Source organism: Telopea speciosissima, chromosome 11, assembly GCF_018873765.1.
Source record: "Telopea speciosissima isolate NSW1024214 ecotype Mountain lineage chromosome 11, Tspe_v1, whole genome shotgun sequence".
NCBI classification, from domain to species: Eukaryota; Viridiplantae; Streptophyta; class Magnoliopsida; order Proteales; family Proteaceae; genus Telopea; species Telopea speciosissima.
The window spans coordinates 14991343-15015705 of NC_057926.1; the positions used below are offsets into that span (position 1 = coordinate 14991343).

The 24363-nt window shown below is 40.3% G+C and overlaps 1 protein-coding gene across 1 annotated transcript; it reads right to left on the reverse strand.

Annotated features, from left to right (window-relative positions):
* Positions 1-164: 164 nt before the first annotated feature.
* Positions 165-18959, reverse strand: LOC122644810 (potassium transporter 5-like). The gene is made up of 8 exons (XM_043838192.1): positions 18827-18959; positions 18442-18687; positions 18088-18336; positions 17607-17918; positions 17311-17478; positions 16964-17218; positions 15907-16871; positions 165-193 (listed from the first exon to the last, which is right to left on the reverse strand). The coding sequence occupies exons 1-7, from the start codon at positions 18957-18959 to the stop codon at positions 15949-15951; spliced, it is 2286 nt and encodes a 761-aa protein (XP_043694127.1). The 3' UTR covers positions 165-193; positions 15907-15948.
* Positions 18960-24363: the final 5404 nt, after the last annotated feature.

Below are 24363 nucleotides of genomic sequence, written 5' to 3' on the forward strand. Positions count from 1 at the left end.
TCTGATTAACAGGGTCATAGAAGTAGTAACCTATTGTCGTCTTAGGGTATCCCAAGAAATAGCATCTATCTGTTCGGGATTCCAACTTATCTGTCTATTGTTTCCTTAGATGTGCTATGCAACCCCACACATTAAGATGTTGGAGACTAGGCTTGCGCCGATACCACAATTCAAAAGGTGTTTTGGTCACAGACTTTGTTGGTACCCTATTGAGTATATAGTTGGCAGTTTCTAGTGTGAAACCCCAAAAACTCAATGGCAGTTCTGAATAGCTCAACATGGACCGAATCATGTCCAACAACGTTCTGTTCCTCTTTTCTGAAACTTCGTTCTGTTGAGGTGTTCCTGGGGCAGTCAACTAAGATATAATCCCAGGTTCTTTTAGATAGTCCCTGAACTCATCTAATAAATACTCTCCTCCTCGATCAGATCGGAGGCACTTGATGTAATTACCCAACTATTTTTCAACCTCCGCTCGGAATTCCTTGAATTTGTCAAAGGTTTTTGACATGCGGTGCATCAAGTATATGTAACCATAACAAGAGTAATCATCAGTAAAGGTTACGAAGTATTCGTAACCATACCTCGCCTGGACGTTAATGAGTCCACACACATCAGAGTGTATCAATTCCAACACAGCTTCGGCTCTTCTTTCCTTGTTAGAGAAGGATTTCTTGGTCATCTTTTGGATAAGGTTCTACCTTTAATGAATCCAAAGGTCCATCATTCACTAACCTGTTTATCCTTTCTACTCCAATATAACCTAACCACAAGTGCCAAAGATATGTTGAATTATCTTGGGCTGATTTTCTTTTTATAGAATTATTGGAGATCTCATTTACCTCTAGTGTCTATTTTAAGAGATATAATACGTTATCCAGTAGACCAGTAGTAACAAAGGAGTTATTAAACAGAATAGTTAACTTATCACCAAAAAGAAAAGTATAATCATCTTTTACTAGCCTACTAACAGAAACAATGTTCCTCCTAAATAGGGGAACATAAAAATAATCTCTCAAAATCAAAGTATTATTATTAAAAAGTAAAGTAAAATCTTCAACGGCCTCAGCACCCGTATCCATTCTCAAACAAACTTCATCCTTACTCAGCCTTCTTGTCAGCTTGAACCCCTGCAACAAGTTGCAAATATGGGCGGTAGACCCCGAGTCCACCAACCATGTGTTAGTAGGTTCCTCTGACAAATTAGACTCATAAAGGACTAAGATTTTAGAAACACATTTTTCTTGTTTCTCCTGCTTCTTTTTTTGAACAACCAGGAAAGCATGACATACCTTCTTCCAATGTATGTCCTTCTTACAATAGAAACAAGTCCCCTTGCCCTTGCTCTTCTGAATTCCCTTAGCACCGACCTTAGGGTTTTTTCCCTTATCAGCCTTCTTCTTCTATTTCTTGCCCTTGGGCTTGGAGGAAGAAGACTTGTCCTCTGTAGTCAAGACCTCCACTTTCTACTTCTTGGATGCAGCTTCCACCTCTTGCAACATGTTTCCCAGCTCAAGGAGTTCGATGGAGAGTTTATTCATGTTATAATTAACAATAAACGATCCATAGATCTCCTAAGGCAAAGAGTAGAAGATGACATCCGTCTTATAATTCAGCTTGAAGGATGTCCCAAGGTTCTCCAGTTCTTGGAACAAGTTCTGCATTTTCATCACATGATCTATAACCGGAGTTCCTTGAGCCATCTTCATGCTATGGAGGAGTGTCACCAGTTGATGATGGGGTCTTTTTTCTCTCACATACATCTCCTTCAACTCCTCCATCATGTCCTTGGTCAAGTACAGATCCTTAACCGAATCAGCGATGGTTTTTTCCAGAGAACTTAATACGAGGAGTTTGGCCTTAGAGTTTTTCAGTCGAAATTACTCATAGGCCGGCTTAGATTCAAGGGTTTCTTCATTGGGGAATTCAGGCTCTTCTTCATTGTTAGGCATATTTTATACCTCATTTTAATGTATTAATTACTATCATTTTATTCCAAGAACAGTGCTACTCGGGTACTTTTTATCATTTTTTAGGTTTAGGGGCATTTTGGTCAAAGTGGTGAATACATGTCTAATTGGATCGCCAAACGCCAGGTTACAAGGTTGAAGAATTCAGTTGGGTTAGCTTTCCAATGCGTAATGTCGAAAGTCACTTGATTAGAACCGATTCAAGTTTAGAAGAAGAAGAAGAAGAAGAAGAGGGAAAAATCAAGCATAGGGGCATAAGGGTAATCTTGGTGAATTGGGAATCTTTCCAAAAAAATTGGATATTGGGCTCATATTGTCTGGAATTTAAAATGGTGCAACTTTAATTCTCAGGTTGGCTCCATCTGGGCTCTGGATACAAAGATATAGCCCAATAATGATTTTTAGTGAAGTTGATATTTATGATAAAGGAATAGAAGATTAAAAAAAAATAAAAAATTTCTCACTCTCTCTCATGTGATAACACGTTGTAGATTGAGAATTAAAAATCTTTCTCTCATTCTCACATGGATTTTAGGGAGTTGGAATTGGTAGGGAATCAACCACGGTTTTAGTGGTTGTTTCCAATTGGGAGTCTATTCCCTTTGTAAAGAAAGAACGGTGGAGAGGACATCACATAGAGCTCGATGGGCATACAAGAACAGCAAGCGCCCTCCTCTCCAGAGAGCTTTTTTGGGGTTTTTATATTTCTTCTTTTGGTCTTTGTTCTTATTTTCTCTTTCATGTGATGAACAACAAGCTTCCAACTTCGTTTTTCTCTTCAATTTGTTGGTTTCAATTGAAGTTTTAGATATCTCTCTCTTCCCATTCCCGATTCTCTCATCTTCCTTTTCTTTTGAGTTTTTTTTCAGATCTTATGTATTTAGGTTATCATATGTAATTTTTAGAATCTTTATTAGGATAATTTTTATTTCTCCATCCCTAAGATCATATGTGTAATTTTCATTATACACTTTGGTAATTTGTTCTTCAATATTGGATGCGGCTTCAAGTGATGGGAATCAAGTGACGGAATGATCTTCATTGGAGTTATTCAAATCAGCTAAGTTCTTCTTCTTATAAATTTTAGTTTTAATAATTTCTATGTCTTTTTCTCCATCAATCTTTCCTTCCCTTTTCATTGCTTTCATGGCTAGCTAAACCTCTCTTCTTGGGAGTGGGTGAAAACATGAGATAAGGAAGAATTGATGACTAGCATTGTTTATGTGATTAATGGACATGATCAATATTGAACTTACAATGGATGACCGCCCACAGCTTGTATGTCATTCCAAGGGGAACTATATACATGTTCGTTAGCCGTATCCATTGTGACACTATTATGTTCATGTATTTTTTGTGCTTATATTGTATGTTGTATGAGCACTATTTTCATAGGATATGTTAACTATATATGAGTCGTGCCGCATATCTTATAGACCTAGGTTGTATGCATGCTTTGCCCTAATATGCTAATAATTGATCTACCCTAATTCTCATGGTGGAACCCATTCCCAAGTTACTTTTTACTCCTAATTTATCCATCCCCTTAGCGGTTGCCCTAGTTTCTATTTTTAATTTGTTATCTTTGGTAATTTAGTTACTTCTATATTTGCTAGTTTTCATATATTCGCCTTAATTAAAATGGAAATTTATTCAAGGTTCACCTCCTCGTGTTCCACCCGTAGCTACGATTGACCCGTACGCTTGCGGTATTATTTTAAACTCAAACACCGAGCACTCAGCCGAGGCCACTTGGGTCTACCACGAGGCTAAAACCACCAAGGATGAATACCTGGCCGAGCAACCATGGGACCGGTGGCGCGAAGAGAGCCTATCGAGCAGAGCCCAAAGCCGAGGCTTCTTGGACGAGCGCTTCGGTACATTATACCTCCCACCTTCACTGACGAACTGAACCGAATACCGAGGGGTCGCCCGTCCGAGGCTGAAGCCCCTCCAGAGGTGGTGATTACAATTCGCCAAAATCATAGAGCCATGTCATCGCATCCTGATAAACACGGGATACGGATCGGGCCGTTATCCAACGACGGAATCGAATCACGCTCCAATAAGGACTCTTACCTTATCAAGAGTCCGACTCCAAAAATAACTCTCATCTTTACTCTACACGGAAGAGCCAACCAAAAGAGGACTCTTACCATAAAAGGACTCATCTCAGCCGCCTCGACTTCATCATTTCATCCTATAAATACCCAGGTATGGAGCTCAAACGCTCATCTCACTTTCCACTAAGTTGAAACGCTGTTGCACCTGAGACCTAACTTAGGCATCGGAGAGTCCTTGGCCGGAGCCACACCGGCTCTCTTGTGCTCACTCAATTTTTGCAGGCTCATCCTTGGGCGAACCGGACGAAGGAGGTTTTCACACGCAACAATGTCCGTGAAGGGAGCTCTCTTGTTCTGTGGTTAACACATGACGTTTTCAATTTATTTGATTTTGGATTAATTTTTGAGCATGTTACAGACAGAATTACAGGAAGGCTATTTCTATAAAATTTAATGAAATTTGAGTCTTCTTTCATATGAAAAAAAGAATGAGCCCAATCAGAAGGATAGAGAGAGAGGGAGAGAGTTATGCCTGCCGAAGTGAGCAAAGGTCAGTCTGCCAGACTAGTTTTTGGTTCAAATTGAGTGGTTTGAGCAAGCTTAGTTTGAGTCCTTTGTTGAGCTTTCTAAGTGATTTTTAGGACTCATTTCCATTATCTCCTTAAAAATAAAAACAAAAAAAAAAAAGAAAGAAAATCCCTAGAAGAGAAAAAGAACAAAGGGAAGAAGAGTGTTGAAATGTTAATCTTTGAGGAGTTTATGGTGGATGCCTACATTGATGATTGGAAATCATTCTTGGTGTTTTTTTGACTTAATTGAAAACCTCAAGCAAGGTAATATGTGCATAGATGTTCATATGGTGAGAGTTTTTCCATAGAAGAGGAAGAAGAAGAGGGAAGAAGGTCTGCATGTATTAAACTCCATCAAACCATCATTCAAGCTTATGTTTTGCCTCCATTGAAGCTATCGACATGGTGTGTGAGCATTGAAGCCATCCTAGGAAGGTTTTTGCAAGGAAAAGAGGAAAAGGAAGAAGAGTGAAGATTATTCATTGGAGACATCAATCATCGGCAATCCCAAAAGTTGGTGTATTACTCCGGTGAGGTAATACACATTTTGCATTTCCTATTTCATTGTATTTCACATATGGGCTAGGTGTTCGTAAAAATATCCATGTGAATGTTTGTAGTGTATTTGGGGGTGGGGATTTGCATTTTCTATTGTGCTACATTATAGGGCGATGATATAAGCCCACTGATAGTATATTGGGGGGGTTCAGTTGTAGTTGGACACATAGGCATTGCAACGCCTTCATTGTTGAGGTAGTGTAAACCTTGGGATTGAAGCCCTTACTCTTGTAAAGTAGGAGTTAAAGCTGGTGTAGAAGCAGTTGAGCCGTTGTAACGGCCAAAATTATGTAGTGTATTCGGTATAATACAAAACCATGGTTATGGTATTACCTAATAAATGTAGGTATATTTCCAAACCATGTATATCTGGTGTCTTGTGCATGTGACTATTTTATTATTCTGGATATTGGAGTACGTTGCAGGATGGGTGTGCACACCACGTAGACCTTGCCACATGGATAGTTGATATCTAGGCTTGTGATTGAGAGGCAAGGTGTGTTGCACGGCTGTGTAATCATTTCTGTAACCGTTTGTGTCAAGATTAATAGTGTGGTGAACTAGTAAACTTGGGATTGCCCTAGCCAGTTAGATTTGAGATTAAGAAAGTGGTGTACAGTCAGTATTACTTGTGTGTGTGTGTCAATGCCAATGCTAGGAATGCAACGATTATTTGTGTGTGTTGGGTGTGTTGGCAAGATAGTGCCTTCTTGTGTGTGGCTATCAGTGTTGCTAGCCAGTGCCAAGAGTGAGGAGTGTAGTGATTGTCAGAATCAATTGGGAGAGACAGTGTCATCAGTAGATAGAGGTGTGATTAGTTAGAGTCTGGGAAGAAAATTTTAAAATACACTGTTCACCCCCTCCCCTCCCTCTAAGTGTCAGGCTGGGAATAACAGATTTTGTCGAATGTGAATTGGATTGCAAAAAATGGGAGTAATCATCTGATGATGTGTCTTAAAATGCCTAAGCTGAGCAAAAGTTTGATATATCAACTGAGAGGAAAAATCAATTAGATTCGGAGTTGGTTCAACGACTCTCCTAAGATATAGTATTATATTTTTTATGGATCGATGGACTGTTTTGTCATTATTTGCATTAGAGTACTCTATGTGCCAATACCATGGATCGATGGAGCCCTCTCTTTTTCAGTATCCCTATCCTCCCGCACCCACACACACACACACACACACACACATTAATTACTGGTTTAAACAATAGAGTGCTCTATGCGCTAAGACCGTGATTGCCAGAAGAATGTTTTTTCCATTTTTTAAAACATATCACACATATCAATATAGGACTTCATAAAAGACATGCATTTTTCCGCAACTTTTGAAATCTATGTCAAATATTATCTATTTGAATGATACGTATGGTACATCTATAATACGTGTATTTATTAATATGGTTACACCATGTAGGTCAAATTACGGTCCAAGGATAAAACCATGGTTCCCTAGGAAAACCAATTATAAACCAAATAGGGTATTGCACGCCCTGGGTTAGCCTATGGTGTCCCATCGGTGTCCCATTTGAATTTTAGGGTTTCCCATGGTTGCCCATGGGAACCCTAGTGCATCCCTATTAGGGTTTTTCCTTCCCTCATGTGTCCCATGCAATTATGGAACGTAGAAAGACGAAGAAAATCATCTCTAATCCATCACATGGCAAGAGGGATCCATCTCATACTCGAATGCACAGCGAAAATAAATCGATTCAAGTTTCTATCGCATCCCATGAATATATAATAATTAACAACAAGAGGAATTAATGAAGAATTGCTAATCTGGTGAGCCTCAAGTGTTGCTCCTCCAATAGACAATGGTTCTTCCTCCAATGAGCACTCCAAGTAAACAGATCTGAACCTCCAATGGTGCTACCAAGGTTCTTCAAACCAATCCCATATGCTCTCAAATTCTTCAGCACAGATCTAGGGTTTCTCAAACCCTAATTCTCAATTACAATAGAGAGAAACTAGAAGAAGGAGAGAGATCAGAAGAGGGAGAGAGAGAGACCAGAGCGTAGGAGAGAGGGAGCCAGGCAAAAACGTGGAGCACTGCCCCCCTCTGCATTTTGATCCCCTTATATAGAGCTAGGGTTTAATTAAAAACCTTGATAGGATTAGATTAATCCTTGTGAGAGTCTGACTCTCTCTCTCTCTCTCTCTCTCTCTCTCTCTCAGTTTGGCAGTTCTGTTTAAACTTAAAGTGCTTCAAAAAGGTAAAGAAGTAGAATCTAATAGGGAAAGTATTAATTAGTTAATTTATTTAATATTTATGGATAATTACAATTAGCACCATATCTATTAATTAAATAAAGAACCAATTAAATTAGTAAATTCTAAATAACTCCTTATATGATAACAAATTATCATATACAACCCCCCCCCCCCCCACTAATCAACACCATCATTATGGAATCTAGGGCATGTGCACATGTACTGCCAAACCCCATTCCATAGTACATGTCCATATAAGAGCGTCTGTGCATCTGATCGGGTCTCGCAAAACTCAAGAAAACACTTTATTCAAATAAATATACATAATCTATTATTTTATGTAAAATAGATTTTTGCAAAATCATTTCAAAAATGACACTGGATCCAGATTCTGATCCGACCATACACAGACAGTCTCAATCTTGGTATTCCCCAATCGGGCAGTGGTGACCATGTTGGATAACTCCTCCACTCATAAAGTGATCATGTATTCCCAGAACACCGGTTTAGACTCGCTTGAGTCTCAGTCATTGATGAACCAAAGAATGCGATCACACTTTGCAGCGACAGAGTTCCTTCAAGCAAAGGGTGTCGATGACACATGTCTATCCCTTCCTACATCTGTCAGTAATACATGAGAGAATCGATAAAGTATATTCTTCGTCAATACACACATCAAACATGTGAGTACTCGCATTCGTACCCTGACATCACATGTCTAGGCATACCAAATACGACGACCATATGATAAGGGTGCCCAACCCAAACCCTAGTCATGACTACCATTTTAAGTAAAACTTATGGACACATAATGCTCAAATAGTTTATATCGCAAGTGATAGTATTAAACCAAAATGTATAAAAGTTCAATAAAAAGTGAAATCGGTTTGAACCGGACCGAACCGGGTTTGATGGACACACACAAGTCCAACAATCTCCCACTTGTACATTAAAACCAATTCCCCATACATTTTAAACCCATGCCCTCCATGTGTTTCTCCAACACTCCTGGAGACAAACCCTTTGTCATGGCATCAGACACATTTTCAGTTGTGTCCACTTTGGAGATACTCACGTTGCCCTGCTGAATAATCTCTCTGATGAGGTGATACTTTCGCTGCACATGTTTATTCCTCTGATGAGCCCTAAGCTCCTTAGCTTGTGCAATGGCCCCTCTGTTGTCACATAACAGAAGAATGGGGCCCTTGACGAGCTCAAGGACAACCTCCAAATCTGATAGGAATTTCCTCAGCCAAACACCTTCTTTTGCTGCATCGGAAGCTGCAAGGTATTCTGCTTCGGTAGTGGAATTAGTTGTAGACTTCTGTTTCGCACTCCGCCACATAATGGCATCTCCACCCATTAGATATACCATCTTGGACGTGGATTTTCTATCATCCTTGTCAGTTTAAAAATCCGAGTCTGTGTATCCCAAGACTGACAACGGATCAGATCCAAAAACCAAGAAATATTCCTTAGTCCTTCTCAGGTTCTTAAGGATATTCTTGATAGCGCTCGAATGCTCCCGTCCGAGGTTAGATTGGTAACGACTTACCATATCTACTGCATAGCAAATGAATGGCCTCATACACAACATAGCATACATAAGACTCCCTACTGCTGAAGCATAGGGAATCCTCTTCATCTCTTCAATGTCTGTCTGAGATTGAGGACATTGAGATCTAGAAAGACTGACTCCATGTCGGAAGGGAACACTTCCCCGTTTGGAGTTCTCCATACTAAATCTAGCCAGGACTTTGTCTATATAGGTAGCCTGTGACAAGCCTAGCATCCTTTTCTGGCGATCTCTCACGAGTTTGATCCCAAGGATATAGTTAGCTTCACCAAGGTCTTTCATCGAAAATGTTGTGGATAACCACTATTTTACTGATGAAAGAAATCCTACATCGTTACCAATCAGTAATATATCATCTACGTATAAAACAAGAAAACATATTACCCTCCCATTGATCTTCTTGTAAACGCATGGTTCATCCATGTTTTGATCAAAACCAAATAATTTGATTGATTGATCAAACCTGATGCTGCAGCTCCTAGAAGCCTGCTTCAATCCATAAATGGACCTCTGTAATTTGCACACCTTTCTTTCTTCCTCCAAGGAAGAGAACCCCTCTGGCTATTCCATGTAGATTTTCTCTTGAAAAAATCCATTTAGAAATGCAGTTTGCACATCCATCTGCCAGATCTCATAATCAAAGTGTGCAACGATAGCCAATAAAATCCTGATGGATTTCATCATCGCCAGTGGTGAAAAGGTTTTCTCATAGTCTATACCCTCTTTCTGGGTGTAGCCCTTTGCTACCAGTCTCGCTTTGAATCTTTCAACCTTTTCATCTGCGCCCTTCTTCCTCTTGAAGATCCATTTACATCCAATCGGCTTAACGCCAAGTGATGGATCGACTAGAGTCCAGACCTTGTTGGAATGCATCGAATCGATTTTAGACCGCATTACCTCTAGCCACCTAATGGCATCAACATCCTTAAGAGCCACAAAGTATGTCATCGGATCATCATCCGATTCAACCGATACCATATGGAACTCTTCTACTGTTACCTCTTCGGTTAGAAGAGTAAGCCTGGTGGGTTGTCTAATAGTCCTCCCACTGCGTCGAGGTTCTTCAGGTGTTGGTATTTCACCGGGTATGTCAATTGCTCTCACTTCTGGAAGTGAAGTTTTTGAGCTATCTGATAGCTCTTTAATGACTATTGGTTCAGACCTCTGGATCATTATTTTTTACACAAAAAATGTGACGTGTTTACTTACAATGACCTTTTGGTCAACCAGATCATTGAAATAATAGCCTATCATGCCTTTGGGGTAGCCTAAGAAATAGCATCTTGAAATCCTGGATTCCAACTTGTCTGTCTGTTGCTTTCGCATATGTGCTATGCAACCTCATAGCCTAAGGTGTTGAATACTGGGCTTGCGTCCTTTCTACAACTCAAAGGGTGTCTTAGCTACCGACTTGGATGGAACCCTATTCAAGATATAAATCGCCGTTTCTAAAACGTACCCCCAGACAGAGAGAGGCAGCTCACTATAAGTGAGCATCATCCGGACCATATCCAATAGGGTCTGATTGCGTCATTCAGATACACCATTTTGTTGTGGTGTGCCTGGATTAGTTAGTTGACTAACTATCCCTTGTGATATGAGGTATTCTTTAAATTCATCCGATAGATACTCCCCTCTATGATCTGATCGTAAGGACTTGACGCATTTATCAAGCTGTCTTTTGACCTTGGCTTGGAATTCTTTGAATTTATCAAAGACATCCGATTTCCTACACATCAAGTATATGTAGTCATATCTAGAGTAATCATCGATGAATGATATAAAGTACTCATACCCATGCCGCGCTTGTATGTTTATGGGTCAACACACGTCAGTGTGTATCAACTCTAACAGATCTGTGGCTCTAGTACCTTTATTGTTAAAGGGCTTCTTGGTCATTTTGCCTTGAATGCATGACTCACAGGTGGAGAATGGTTCCACCCTCAGACTTTCTAAGGGCCCATCCCTCACCAATCTACTAATTCGGTCCAAATTAATGTGACTTAATCTTAGATGCCACAGGTATGTTGAGTTCACTGGAGCTGTTTTCCGTTTCAAATCAACATTTAAAACAACATTCGTCCTAATAGGGCAATCTAGAAAGTACAAACCACTTTGCAAATATCTAGATGACACAAAGGAATTATTAAAACGAATAATCAATTTAGTATTAAAGAAAAAACTATACCCATCTAAAATAAGTTTTGAAACTGAATAATCTTTCTCTTAAAAGAGGGTACATAATAGCAATCCTTTAAAACTAAACAAGCAAAACTAAAATTTAAAGTAAAAGTCCCCACAGCCATTGCTATGGTCTCAGCTCCAGTGTCCATCCGAAGATGCACCTCATTTCTTTTCAGGTTCCTTGTCTCCCTTGAACTCCTACAAATCATTGCAAAGGTGAACTGTGGGACCACTATCCACCAACCAAGAATTGGTCGGTTTAAAAGACAAATTAGATTCATAAAGAATGTGATCACATGTACCTTTTTTAGCAGCCTCTGTTTCATCCAGCTTCTTATTTTTCAAAGTCGCCAGGTAAGCACGACAGTTCCTTTTCCAGCCACTCTCCTTCTTGCAATAGAAGCACTTGCCTTTATCTTTATTGCTAGACTTCCAACTCTTGGGTTTCAGGGTCTTACCCCTTACTTCCTTTTTTCTGCTTCTTCCCATTTGAAGAAGGCTCCACATCAATTGTATTGACCTCAACCTTGTCCTTTTTCAAGGAAGCTTCCGCCTCTAGCAATGCATTAGCAAGGTCGGTGAGCTCCATCTCCTTATCGGACATCTTGTAGGACATTTTAAAGGGTGCATCGGGAGAAGTGAGTGATGCTAAGATCACATCGATCTTGTATCGTAGGCTGAAATCAGTCCCCATGGATTCCAATTTTTCAAACAGATTGATCATTTTCATTACATGATCCATCACTAGAGTCCCTAGGGACATCTTGGTGTTGTGGATTTGACCCACCACATCAGAATGGGTGTGTCAACTGCCTGTTGAGAAATTCAGCAAGCTTATCCATCTTACCCCCAGCTGTGCGTATATCCATGACTAAGTCTAGAACTAACTTTTCCAACGATCCTAGGATATAAAGTGGTGCCTTGGAATCCCTTATGAGAAAATCCTGCATCTCTTCATTTGCCTCAACATCATTTAGGTCGGATTGAGAGGAACTTGTTCATCTAGAACCGTGTATAGTCCTTCAGTAGTCAGGAGCAACTTAATGCTCCGGTACTAATCGACATAGTTTATACCATTAAATTTGTATTCGCTAATGAGTGTTAACAGGTTGGAATTAACGGCAGCCATTGTAAAGTAATCTACACATGTACAAGTGAAAAACACATGCTTATCAACAACCATTGAAATTAAAATTGAGCACACACACATCAATGATGTCTTTCATGATTTGGGTCCCCCTCATGATCAAAAGTTGAATTGGATACCTACAACCCTTGCATGCGTAACTTACCCTATCGAGAGTCATTATACACACCGTGGTAGTGTAGACTAAGTTGTCCGCCTCATGGGCTTCCAATATATTCGGCCACCTGGGTGTCATGTCTAGATCCTGTCGGCTAACATACACCCAAGTCATGTACTTAGCTATTGTATTAGTTAGAATCATGGAATCATGAAAGATGGCCCACTGTCGCAGTGCCCTCTCACTATCCATACCCTAACGTATCTAAATAGAGGTAAATATAGATAACCGTGTGGCAGCGGTCCTGGCAATGTCCTGCCGGCCTATGCGGAGTCATGTCACACAATTTCTATATTTGTCTTGAATAAGAGGCCATGGACATGTCTACCGATTAAGACTAGTCCATATCATACATGTATTATGTTCAAAGAGGGATTAATCAACTCTCACATATCATGGATAGATTTAAACAGCATAATTAATTAATATTAATTAAAAGTGATTATGGGATGACGGCATTTTTATTAGAAGCAATTAAAGAACCCTCCCAATAAAAATAAAACTAATAACTTGGGTAGATCAATCATGCTATGGATGCCACACCTCGATCATCTCCTCCCCCCGATCACGTCTTCAAAGTAGGTGATTTGCATCTCCATAAGCTTTGAGCACCACATGTGGATCACCATCAACATGTCCTGGGAGTCCTAGCTCCTCTAAAATTACAATGGAAACCTAGAAAAACTTCTATACACTTTCCTTTTCTTAATAAAGAAACCTCACATGGAGCAACCAACCCACCATTTTTTTTTTTTTTTGGGTAAAAAAACCCACAATTTGGGCTGCCCATGGGGTGGAATACATTTGTTTATAAAAAAGATAGGAAAAGAGAGAGAAAGAGAGAAAGAGAGAGAAGCATCACATCCACCCATAACCCCATGTATCACATACATCAATAATCCATCCATTTTATTAGAATGTCATTCCCATAATCACATTATAACATAATCTCATGCATGGGCATCATTAAAGCAAGTAAACTAAAAAAAGAACATGGATTTCTTCAAATATTGAACCACCACATCACATGTGATAACATATATCCAAGCCTATAAAATTAAAATCACATTTTAATTGGAAGTGGGTAGAGGGAGGGATCCCTTCACCCATCAACTTCCTCAAAAAACAAAACAAAAATTTAAAATTCTGTTTTGAAAAAATAATCTCTTTAATTGGAGAGAAATCAAAAAATTGGAGAGAAATCAAGGGGAGTTCATGCAGGCCGCAGGCACTCCCTATGCAGCCCACAGGCCCAAGGCCCACGGACAGCAGCCCAAGGCTGCAGCCCGCAGGCTACAGCCCACGGACAGCAGCCTACAGGCCGCAGCCCATGCTAGGGTTGCGTACAAGGGCAGGGAAAAAGGGGAGGGCGTGCGTAGAGGCTTGGCAACATGCGCTCCCCCCCCCCCCCACACACACACACATATAATCATGATTAAAATTTAAAAAAAATATATCCATCATTCCCTACTTGGATACCATGCTTCAATAATTGGCATAAAACAATTAAAATCAAATCCATCATCACATGGGCAAGTTGTTATACTAACAACCTTGTAACTACCCATGTGCACATAGGAAGGTTGTTACAACAACCATAATTTAACTACCCATGTGCAAACTTGCATCCCACTCATGATAATTATATTAACCATTAATTATCTAATATCCATGGGTGGAAAAGTTGGCTTTGATACCACACTGTAGGTCAAACTACGGTTAAGGGATAAAACCATGGTTCCCTAGGGAAACACATTTATAAACCAATTAGAGTATTGCACGCCCTAGGTTAGCCCATGGTGTCCCATAGGTGCCCCATTTGAATTTTAGGGTTTCCCATGGTTGCCCACAGGAACCCTAGTGCATCCCTGTTAGGGTTTTTCCTTCCCTCATGTGTCCCATGCAATTATGGAACGTAGAAGGGACGGAGAAAATCATCTCTAATCCATCACATGGCAAGAGGGATCCATCCCATACTCGAATGCGCAACGAAAATAAATTGATTCGAGTTTCTTTCACATCCCATGAATATATAATAATTAATAACATGATGAATTAATGAAGAATTGCTAACCTGGTGAGCCTCAAGTGTTGCTCCTCCAATAGACAATGGTTCTTCCTCCAATGAGCGCTCCAAGTAAACAGATCTGAACCTCCAATGGTGCTACCAAGGTTTTTCAAACCAATCCCAGATGTTCTCAAATTCTTTAGCACAGATCTAGGGTTTCTCAAACCCTAACTCTCAATTACAATAGAGAGAAACTAGAAGAAGAAGGAGAGAGATCACAAGAGGGAAAGCGAGAGACCAGAAAGCAGGAGATAGGGGACCAGACAAAAACGTGGAGCACTCCCCCCCCCCCCTCTGCGTTTTGGTCCCCTTATATAGAGCTAAGGTTTAATTAAAAACTCTGAAAGGATTAGATTAATCCCTGTGAGAATCTGACTCTCTCTCTCTCAGTTTGGCAATTCTGTTTAAACCTCTTTTTTTTTTTTTTTGGTAAACGTTTTGTTTAAACTTAAAGTGCTTCAAAAAGGTGCAGAATCTAATAGGAAAAATATTAATTAGTTATTTTATTTAATATTTATGAATAATTATAATTAGCACCATATCCATTAATTAAATAAATAACTAATTAAATTAGCCAATTCCAAATAACTCCCTATATAATAATAAATTATCATATAGAACCCCCCACTTATCAACACCATCATTATGGAATCTAGGGCATGTACACATGTACTGCCAAACCCCATTCCATAGTACATGTCCATATAAAAGCGTCTGTGCATTTGATCGGGTCCCGTAAAATTCGATAAAACACTTTGTTCAAATAAATATACATAATCTATTATTTTATGTAAAATAGATTTTTGCAAAACCATTTCCAAAACGGCACTGGATCCAGATTTTGTTCCGACCATACATAGACAGTCTCAATCTTGGTGTTCCCCAATCTGGCAGTGGTGACCATGTTGGATAACTCCTTCACTCATAAAGTGTTCACGCATTCCCAGAACACCGGCTTTGACTCGCTTGAGTCTCAGTCATTGATGAACCAAAGAATGCGATCACACTTTGTAGCGATAGTGTTTTCTTAGGCAAAGGGTGTCGGTGTCACATGTCTATCCCTTCCTACATATGGCAGTAATACATGAGGGAATCGACAAAATAGATTCTTCGTTAATACACACATCAAACAAGTGAGTACTCGCATTCGTACCCTGACATCACATGTCTAGGCATACCCAATGCGACGACCATATAATAAGGGTGCCCAGCCCAGCCCAGCCCAAACCCTACTCGTGACTACCATTTTAAGTAAAACTTATGGACACATAATGCTCAAATAGTTTATATCGCATGTGATAATATTAACCCAAAATGTATAAAAGTTCAATACAAAATGAAACCGGATTGAAACGGACCGAACCAGGTTTGATGGACACACACAAGTCCAACAAACCCAAATGGCTAATAGATAATATGGTATTTAAACACCACAACACTACAGCTCATAAGTCATTCTCACCTTCAACAAACGCTTGTGAGGAATAGCAAAGACTTCATCTTGTTGCGTTAGGCACCTTCTCAATCCATTGTAAGCATAGTCTATAATCAGCTTCGGCCCTAAACTAGATACCTTGGAAGCCACCACCTCAATCTCACCAACAATATATGTTATGCCGCCCTTCTTGCATTCATTTTCCACCAATTGTACCTCTATTTCTGCTTCATCGCCATCGATTCTTGATACCTCCCCGTTAATTTCGTCAATAGTCTCCCTAACTCTCTCATTCTCGAATGATCTTACCTTGAGAAATTCCTCCCTAATAAAGTCCTTCAACCTATTCATCAATGTATCTTCAAAAAATTCCTGTTCCTTTGCCACATCCTTGTATCCATATCTCACTGTGCATTGAAAGATACGCAATCGATGAGGGTCAACTCTTCGGAACAAGAAACGCTCCTCATCTGGGACCTTACTTATAGGTAATGACTTGATTGAGATAAACACAAGCACTGTGTGCAGTGCTCCCACATTGAGACTATAATGGGTGAAAATTGGGGAAATGCCTTGGACAAGGTCTGAGTAGAAGAGAGCTACACCTGGAACTCGTTGAATTTGCTGGTTGCTGGCAATCTCCTTGAGTCTTTCCACTGAAACTTTGTTTTCTAACTCAAACGTGTACTTCTTTCGATATACATAGTTCCAAACAAACATGACAGACATGAGGAATGCGGCGAAGGCTAATGGAAGGTACCCCCCTTGATCGAATTTGTATAGGACTGAGCTCAAGTAGATTAACTCCACAAGGGCGATGGTTGCAACATAGAGGATAATTAATGCAAAATTTGTCTTCCATATCATAATCATGACAAGGATAAGATATGCAGATGTGAGTGCCATAACAAACACCACCGCAATCCCTGCATTCAAAGAGAAGTACATTAAATTAACACACGCAAATCTGAAAGAAATTCACACATATTCTATATCTGAAGGATCACTGAATATGTACCAAAAGCATTCCCAATCTGCAATGTCGTCTTAAATCCTAGTGTGACAGCGACACAAGCTATCATGAGTAAGTTGTTAATCTCTGGCACATATACTTGGCCTTCATATTTAGAAGAAGTATGGACAACATTCACTCGTGGGAAGCACCCAAGTGCGAGAGACTGTTGTACTATGGAGAAGGAAGCTGAGATCAAAGACTGGCTAGCAATAATAGCTGCCAACACTGCCACCACCAACATTGGCCAGTAAACAGGTTCTGAAACAGAGTCACAACAGTTATAAGTTAGATTAACTCACAAATTGGAGTCATTGATGATTTAAAACTTAGCAAGGGACAAGAAGAATTACTTGGAACTGATTTGTAGAAAGCATCATATGCATCAAGAGGGTGTTTCCTGAGATATGCAGCTTGGCCTACATAGGCCAAGATAATGGAGGGAAAAACAACAGTACATGTGCTGATTTGGATTGAGCGAAGATTGAAGTGGCCAAGATCCGCAAACAATGCTTCTGATCCTGTTATTGGTTCATCAAAGACACAAGGCCAAAAGAACATGTTCAATCCTAGTGGTTCATAATCATAGCTAGCACTTATCAAAATTAAGAAATAAATGGTTTCTATATAAATTTGGCTATGTGCATACCTGTCAAGCACAGGACGACACCCCCAAGTGAAATCCAGGCATTTTTCTTATTTGTTTGAAAATATTTCACAATGTATACAGGGTTAAGTGCCTTGATTACACTTGTATCATATGCAATGAAGTTATATACACCAATAACAGCAATAAAGAGGAACCAGATTGTAAGAATTGGTGCAAAGGTAAACCCAACTTTATCTGTTCCAAACCTCTGAAATTGGAACAAAAGGATTAGGATCACCACAGATATCCACATGATTGTGTTGTTAGTCAGAGAACTATCAACTTCCCTAATTCCTGCTACTGCAGATAATACTGCCAAAAAAAAACAAAAAAACAAAAAAAGTTGTTATGAAGAACAGAATCACAAAAGATCATGGTGCCTAGGCTATCAGTTAAAATCAACATTAAAAAAAGTCTTGCCAGTAAATCAGTTTGTGGCTATGCTCTCAATTTCTATAATTATGGTGGATGATTTCTTTACCTGAAATACTTGGAGTAAGTATCCCATCCCCTAGAACCATGGATGTTCCAAGCATAGTCATAAACAAGAGAAAATACTTCGCAAATCTGCTACTTTCAAGAGAGGACTTGACAGCAGATGCCCAACGAAATTTGCGGTTTGGTAATTGAAGATGGTAATTGGATACATATTGATCTTCAGCCTGTTGGTTTGGTGTGAATCCCACCTTGGCATAGCGACATATAAGAGAATATAGAGCAAATGTACCTCCTGCAAATAGAAGATGTTCAACAACAAAAATATTTTTGGATACTATCAGTGATTGAAAAGAAAGAATTAAGTATAATAGAAGGTTAGACTAAAGAGAAAGCTTACCATCACCATTGTCATTGGCTGATAAAACAATGAAGACATACTTGATCAAAGTGATCAAGGTAAGGGAGTAAATGATCAGAGACAATACCCCCAAGATATCATCATTATGAGCAATGCCATTGGGAAAAATTCCAGGATACACATATAGTGGTGAGGTACCAATGTCGCCATAAACGACTCCGATACTTTGGAATGCAAGTTTCAAGATGGTTCCCCAATCCACAGCCTGAAATTTAGCCAAGTTGACTTTATCATATAATGGAAATTTGATTGAAATAGTAACAGGAGGAGAAGGTAATGAATAATAATCCGGAAGCAATTCATTCCCAAAGAGGGGGAGGTAATGTTTTCGTATGCCAAACAAAACAAACCTGAAATGATCTACGGTTAAGATACCGTGCTGAGACTCTCCCATTCTCCTTGTCAAAAGAATCAAAATGCACAAGCTTCCTCTCTTGTGGGTGCTCTTGCTGTTCATTTTCATCTTCAATTTTATCCATCACTCCCTCATTGTCCATTGAATTACTTTTACAAAAGAATCATGTTAGTGCATTCCTTTATATGTGAAAAGAGAAGCAAAAAAGAATCTTTTCAATTTAATATATGTTAATCCGTACCTAATATATGATTATTCTCTAAAACACTCAACATTTAACTACATAATTGTTCCACTAATTCACTGCCTATAAATAATATGAATGTTAGCACTATGACTCTGTAGGCCTTGCACATCTACAGATGACCATAAAAGGATGCATAAAACAGCCCTGCTTAATATGATTGAGAACTAAGGAGACAATTTCTTCAAAAAATATGCATTTAAATTATTTGGTGCCACAATTGTTTGTGATGTTTCCGAAAATCACAAGATAGATATGAGCTACTATACTAATACACAGAATGCATGTCAATACATGGAGGGTATTTGATTAAAGTATACTCTGAAATTTGACGTGTGACTAATCTAGACCATGTCCTCGATCTCTATCTAACAGTTGGAATGGACGCATCATTTGTCCAGAATAGGTGCAGCGTGTGAAGTTTCAAAAAGTAAAGACCAACACCTCATAATTAAGAGGTCATGAGTTCAAATTTCGGAAATAGTTTTAGCTTTCTCCTTGGCCCACAAAACTGTCTTAGAAAACAGAGTTGCACAGCAAGTGAACATTCTCATAAAACTTTTTTCAAATACATAACGGGTCTGGCTTGTACATCCTTGGCAGTCCATGCGTCCATCTGTGGAGTATCTTCCATCAATTGGATCTATGAAACAATCCTTTCAGAATATATGATCATATCAGAACTTGATTGTGGCAAAAGAGAGCTTACAGTTTTATATAGATTAGAGCTGCCTTCTTCTTCTTCTTCTTCTCTACTGCTTGTGCTTGCTTCCTCTTCTTCTAATTCATAATAGGAAGAGAGTGAGAGACAGAGGCAATGAATCTGTCAAGAAAAGATATACAAACAGACATCGGTGACGGAAGAGAGAGAGAAGGAGAATATTGACTCCTGCGTGTGAAAGAGAATATACATATAGACGTGGGTGAACGTACATAGAGACAGGGTTGAGGGATAGAGAGAGGTGAGAACCGTTGACTCGGGCGTGTGGTCCATTTGTTTGAATGGTCAACAAAAACTACGAAGGAAGGAAAAAGCAAAAATCTGCCGTTATGGGTTCGCCTTTATGTCCTCAATCTTCAATATTGGGGAAGTAGATATTTGGGGCGTATTGCCAGTGTTTTGGGTCGTCCAATTTGCGCTGATGGGAGGACTATGAAACGAGAGCGACTCTCTTTTGCAAGGTTTTGTGTGTCTATTAATCCTGCAGATGGGTTGCCAACAACTATTCCTATCGCATTGGAAGATGGAACTTTGGTTGAGCAAGCTGTTCATTATGATTGTTGCGGCAATGCGTCGTGGTCAATCTTCTGAGGAACAACAGGTTGAAGGCATGCAGATTGAAGAAGCATGGCGGCCAGCGAACAGACGACGGGCTAGAGGCAAGCGTCCTCCGCCACCGGAGACTCCTGTGGCACTGGCGTTGACTGCTCCGGCGAAGTCATCATCCAAGGCTGTAATTGAAGGTCCTATAACTGCTCGGATGGAAATTGAGATGCCATCTGGCGTTTCAAATGGGAGGGAGCAGGTTGGTCGTACAGGTGTGAGGGCTGGTTCATTGGTGATTAATGAGGTGTCAAGCGGAGGTTCAAAGGATAAGGTGGTTGCTCCATCCTCTACGGAGAGTGTAGTGGAACGTGGCAAAGAAAAGGTGGTTGTTAACAACCACCAAGCTGTGACGAATGCTGCTCGTGACTTGGGTCAACATGGACCTAATAATAATTCAGGTATTGAGGATATTAAATCTACAACCACTAGTGTGCCTGTGGTAACTAAGTCTGGCTCGCTGGACCGATCTGTTTTGGGTTTGATGACCATCTCTAATGGGGAATTTTTTTTCATGTACGGTTCCCTGACCTGTGCGGTTTCCTAGTTCCTCTCACAAGAGGAGGGTGGATCCCACCTAGGTAGATTGTTCGGTCAGGATCTTTGGGTGGGTCCCACCTCCCTCCTGTGAGAGGAACTAGGGAACTGCATCAGTCAGGGAACCGTAGACGATAACGACTCCTCTAATGGGAAGGGTGTAGATCAGCCATTTATTGGAAATAGATTCGCTCGTTTGCAGGATGTTGAACCTACTTTGAATAGTGAAGATGGTGTTGTGGGTCCTGTAATACCACGTGTTCATGAGCGTAGTCCAGGTCGGGGCAGCTCTTCGCATTGCCCCACTTCTCCAACCTCGCATTGCCCGACTTCTCCAACCTCGCATTGATGAATTTTGGAGCGTGGAATACTCGGGGTTTGAATGACCCGATAAGCGCAGGGCGGTGTTTGATTGGGCTACGAAGAATGAGCTTGTGGTTTTTGGTTTGATGGAAACACGTGTTAGGGAAAAGAATTTTGACATGTGCTACCAGGTGTTTAGAGGGCGTTGGAATTGTTGTACTAATAGTGATGTTGTCGACTCTGGCCGGATTTGGGTATTGTGGAATCCAGATTTGGTTTCTCTGCAGCCTATTTTAATTACGTCACAATTAATCCATGTCCAAGTCTTCATTAAAGAGAGCCAGCAGGTGTTTGGTGCTTCCTTTGTTTATGGTGCGAGCTTTGCTCCTGAACGGGTGGATCTTTGGAATACTATATCTCATGTTCATGCTTCCAACACGCTGCCATGGATTGTGTTAAGTGATTTCAATTCCATTTGTGTTCAAAGTGATAAATCTGGAGGGCGACCTGTAACCTCTCAGATGACACAGCTGCTTTCAGATTATTTATTGGCAGCCGACTTGATTGACTTAAAGTGGGCTGGCTGCCACCATACTTGGAGCAACCGTGGCTTTGGTGTTGATCGGATTTCTTCGAAGATTGATAGGGTTTGTGTGAACTCTGCTTGGCTTGGCTCTTTCCCATCTTCTGCAGCTTTTTTTCATAATCCTGGGGTTTCAGATCATAGCCCCATGATTGTGTCATTCTCTTTGATATTTAAAAAGCGCAGTAAGCAGTTCTTTTTTTATAACCATTGGGCTGATCATTTGGATTTCTTGCCACTGGTTCTGGAAGTGTGGTGTATGCCGTGCTCTAGCTCCACTTTGTTCTCTTTTTTGGCGAAGCTAAAGACCTTGAAGGGAAGATTAAAGAATTGGAGTAGGAGGGAGTTTCATAAGCTGGATGATCATGTGGCATCTGTGAAATCTGAAGTTGATAAACTCCAGTGTCTTTCTTCCTCAAACCCTATGGACTTTGAGGTCTTCCAGCGGGAGAACAAGGTAGTGTCTCTTTTGCGGCGTCTTCTCACTGTTTGGGAGTCTCAGCTATGTCAACAGGGTCGGGTCCGATGGTTAAAAAATGGGGATAGCAATACTGAGTTTTTTCATCGGTGTTTGAAGGCTCAGCACAGCATGAACAGGATTACTTCTATCCATAGTTCTGATGGTGTGCTTCTCACTGATGAGGCCTTGATTCGGCTTGAAGCGGCAAAATTTTTTGAGCATGCTTTCATGGGTACCCCTCAGGTTGTTTGTTCTTCCTTAGATCTCCCGTTTGACAGATCATTGGATGCCTCTTAGGGCTCCCTTCTCTCCAGAGATTTCTCAAGGGAGGAGATCAGGGCTGTTGTTTTTGCTGCTGATGATGACAGTTCCCCTGGAACTGATGGTTTTGGGGCTTATTTTTATAAGAAGGCTTGGGATGTCATTGGTGATGATTTGTGCAATGGTATCTTGGATTTCTTTCATAACTTGAACCTTCCTCACCAGGTGAAGCTTTCTAGATTGACCCTGGTTCCATCAACCTTCAATGAGTATCGGCCTATTGCAGTAAGTTCCTTTCTTTATAGGTTTATTGCAAAATTATTGGCTAACAGAATTAAGTTGGTGATGGGGAAATTGGTGGATTGCAACCAATTTGCTTTTATTGAGGGTCGTCACATTGCTGATAATATTCTCTTATGCCAAGAACTATTGCATGGCTATCATTCCAGCTGTGGGATGCCTAGGTTTGGGACAAAGATTGATCTTAAAAAGGTATCTGATTATGTGTAATGGAGCTTTCTGTTTACTTTCTTGCACAAATTGAATTTTCCTCCCATTTTTATTAACTGGGTTTCTTGTTGTATCGTGAATCCGAGTTATGCTGTTTCTCTTAATGGGGCACAACCGCCGGTTTTTTCTGCTAATAGGGGTTGTCCAATGTCCCCATTTCTGTTTAATATTGTTCTACAAGTATTCACTGACTCTTTAGCAGCAACAGCGAAGGTGAGGGATTTTGCTTATCATCAGTATTGTGATAAGCAGGGGATTACTTCAGTATGCTTTGCAGATGATCTTTTTGTTTTTGGTAAGGCTACCCAAGCTAATGCTTCTAAGTTGAGATGCTTGCTCAATGATTTTTCTGGTTTATCCAGTCTCTCTGTTAACTTTAGCAAATCCTCAATCTTTTTTGCTAATTGCCCGGTGGAGATTAAGTCATTTTTTTGTGCTACTTCTGGGTTTGCTGAAGGGGCCTTGCCTATTAAATATCTGGGTGTTCCCCTGACTTCTTGTGCCTTTAAAGCTAATGATTTTGCTAAATTGGTTTCCAAAGTGGAGAGCAAGTTGACTTCATGGAAGGCTAGGGCCCTTTCTTTTGCAGGGAGGTTGGTTTTAATCAAGTCTGTGGTGATGGGCTCTATTTCTTATTGGTTGAATGTTTTTCACCTTCCTCAATTTACAATTGAATCTTTGGAGAGGATGATTGCGAGGTTTCTTTGGAGAGGAAACTCTTCAACTGGGAGGCATAAGGTTGCTTGGTCTATGGTGTGTAGGCCTAAACATGAGGGTGGATTGGGGTTACGTTCTTTGCGAAATTGGAACACGACTGCATTAATGAGGCATGTTCATGAGGGTGGATTTGGTCTATTTCTTCAAATGAGAATACATGTTGGGTTAATTTTGTCAAGCAGAGATAGCTCAAGAGGCACTTTATTTGGTCTTTATCCATTCCTTCGCAATGTTCAGGTACCTTTCGCGAAGTTTTGAGGACAAGGGAGGTGGTTGTTCGTTTCACTCATTATCTCATCAGTTCTGGGGATAGCACTTTATTGTGGACCGATCCTTGGCTGCCAGGGGGTCCCATTGTTAAGCCGGGCATGTTGCTTGCAGAGGCAGTTGAGCGTAGCACCTTTGATACGGTCAGGCTATTGAGAACTGGGGATGGTTAGTGGGAGACTGCTTTTCGAGATTTGGCCTTGCAAGAGAGAGGTTCTGAGATTGTCAATATGAAGATCCATAAGAGACTTGGCGGGGACACTGCTGTTTGGACTCCGTCTTCTAATGGCAAGTTCACTCTCAAAATTGCTTGGGACTCGGTGAGGAGGCATGGTGAACT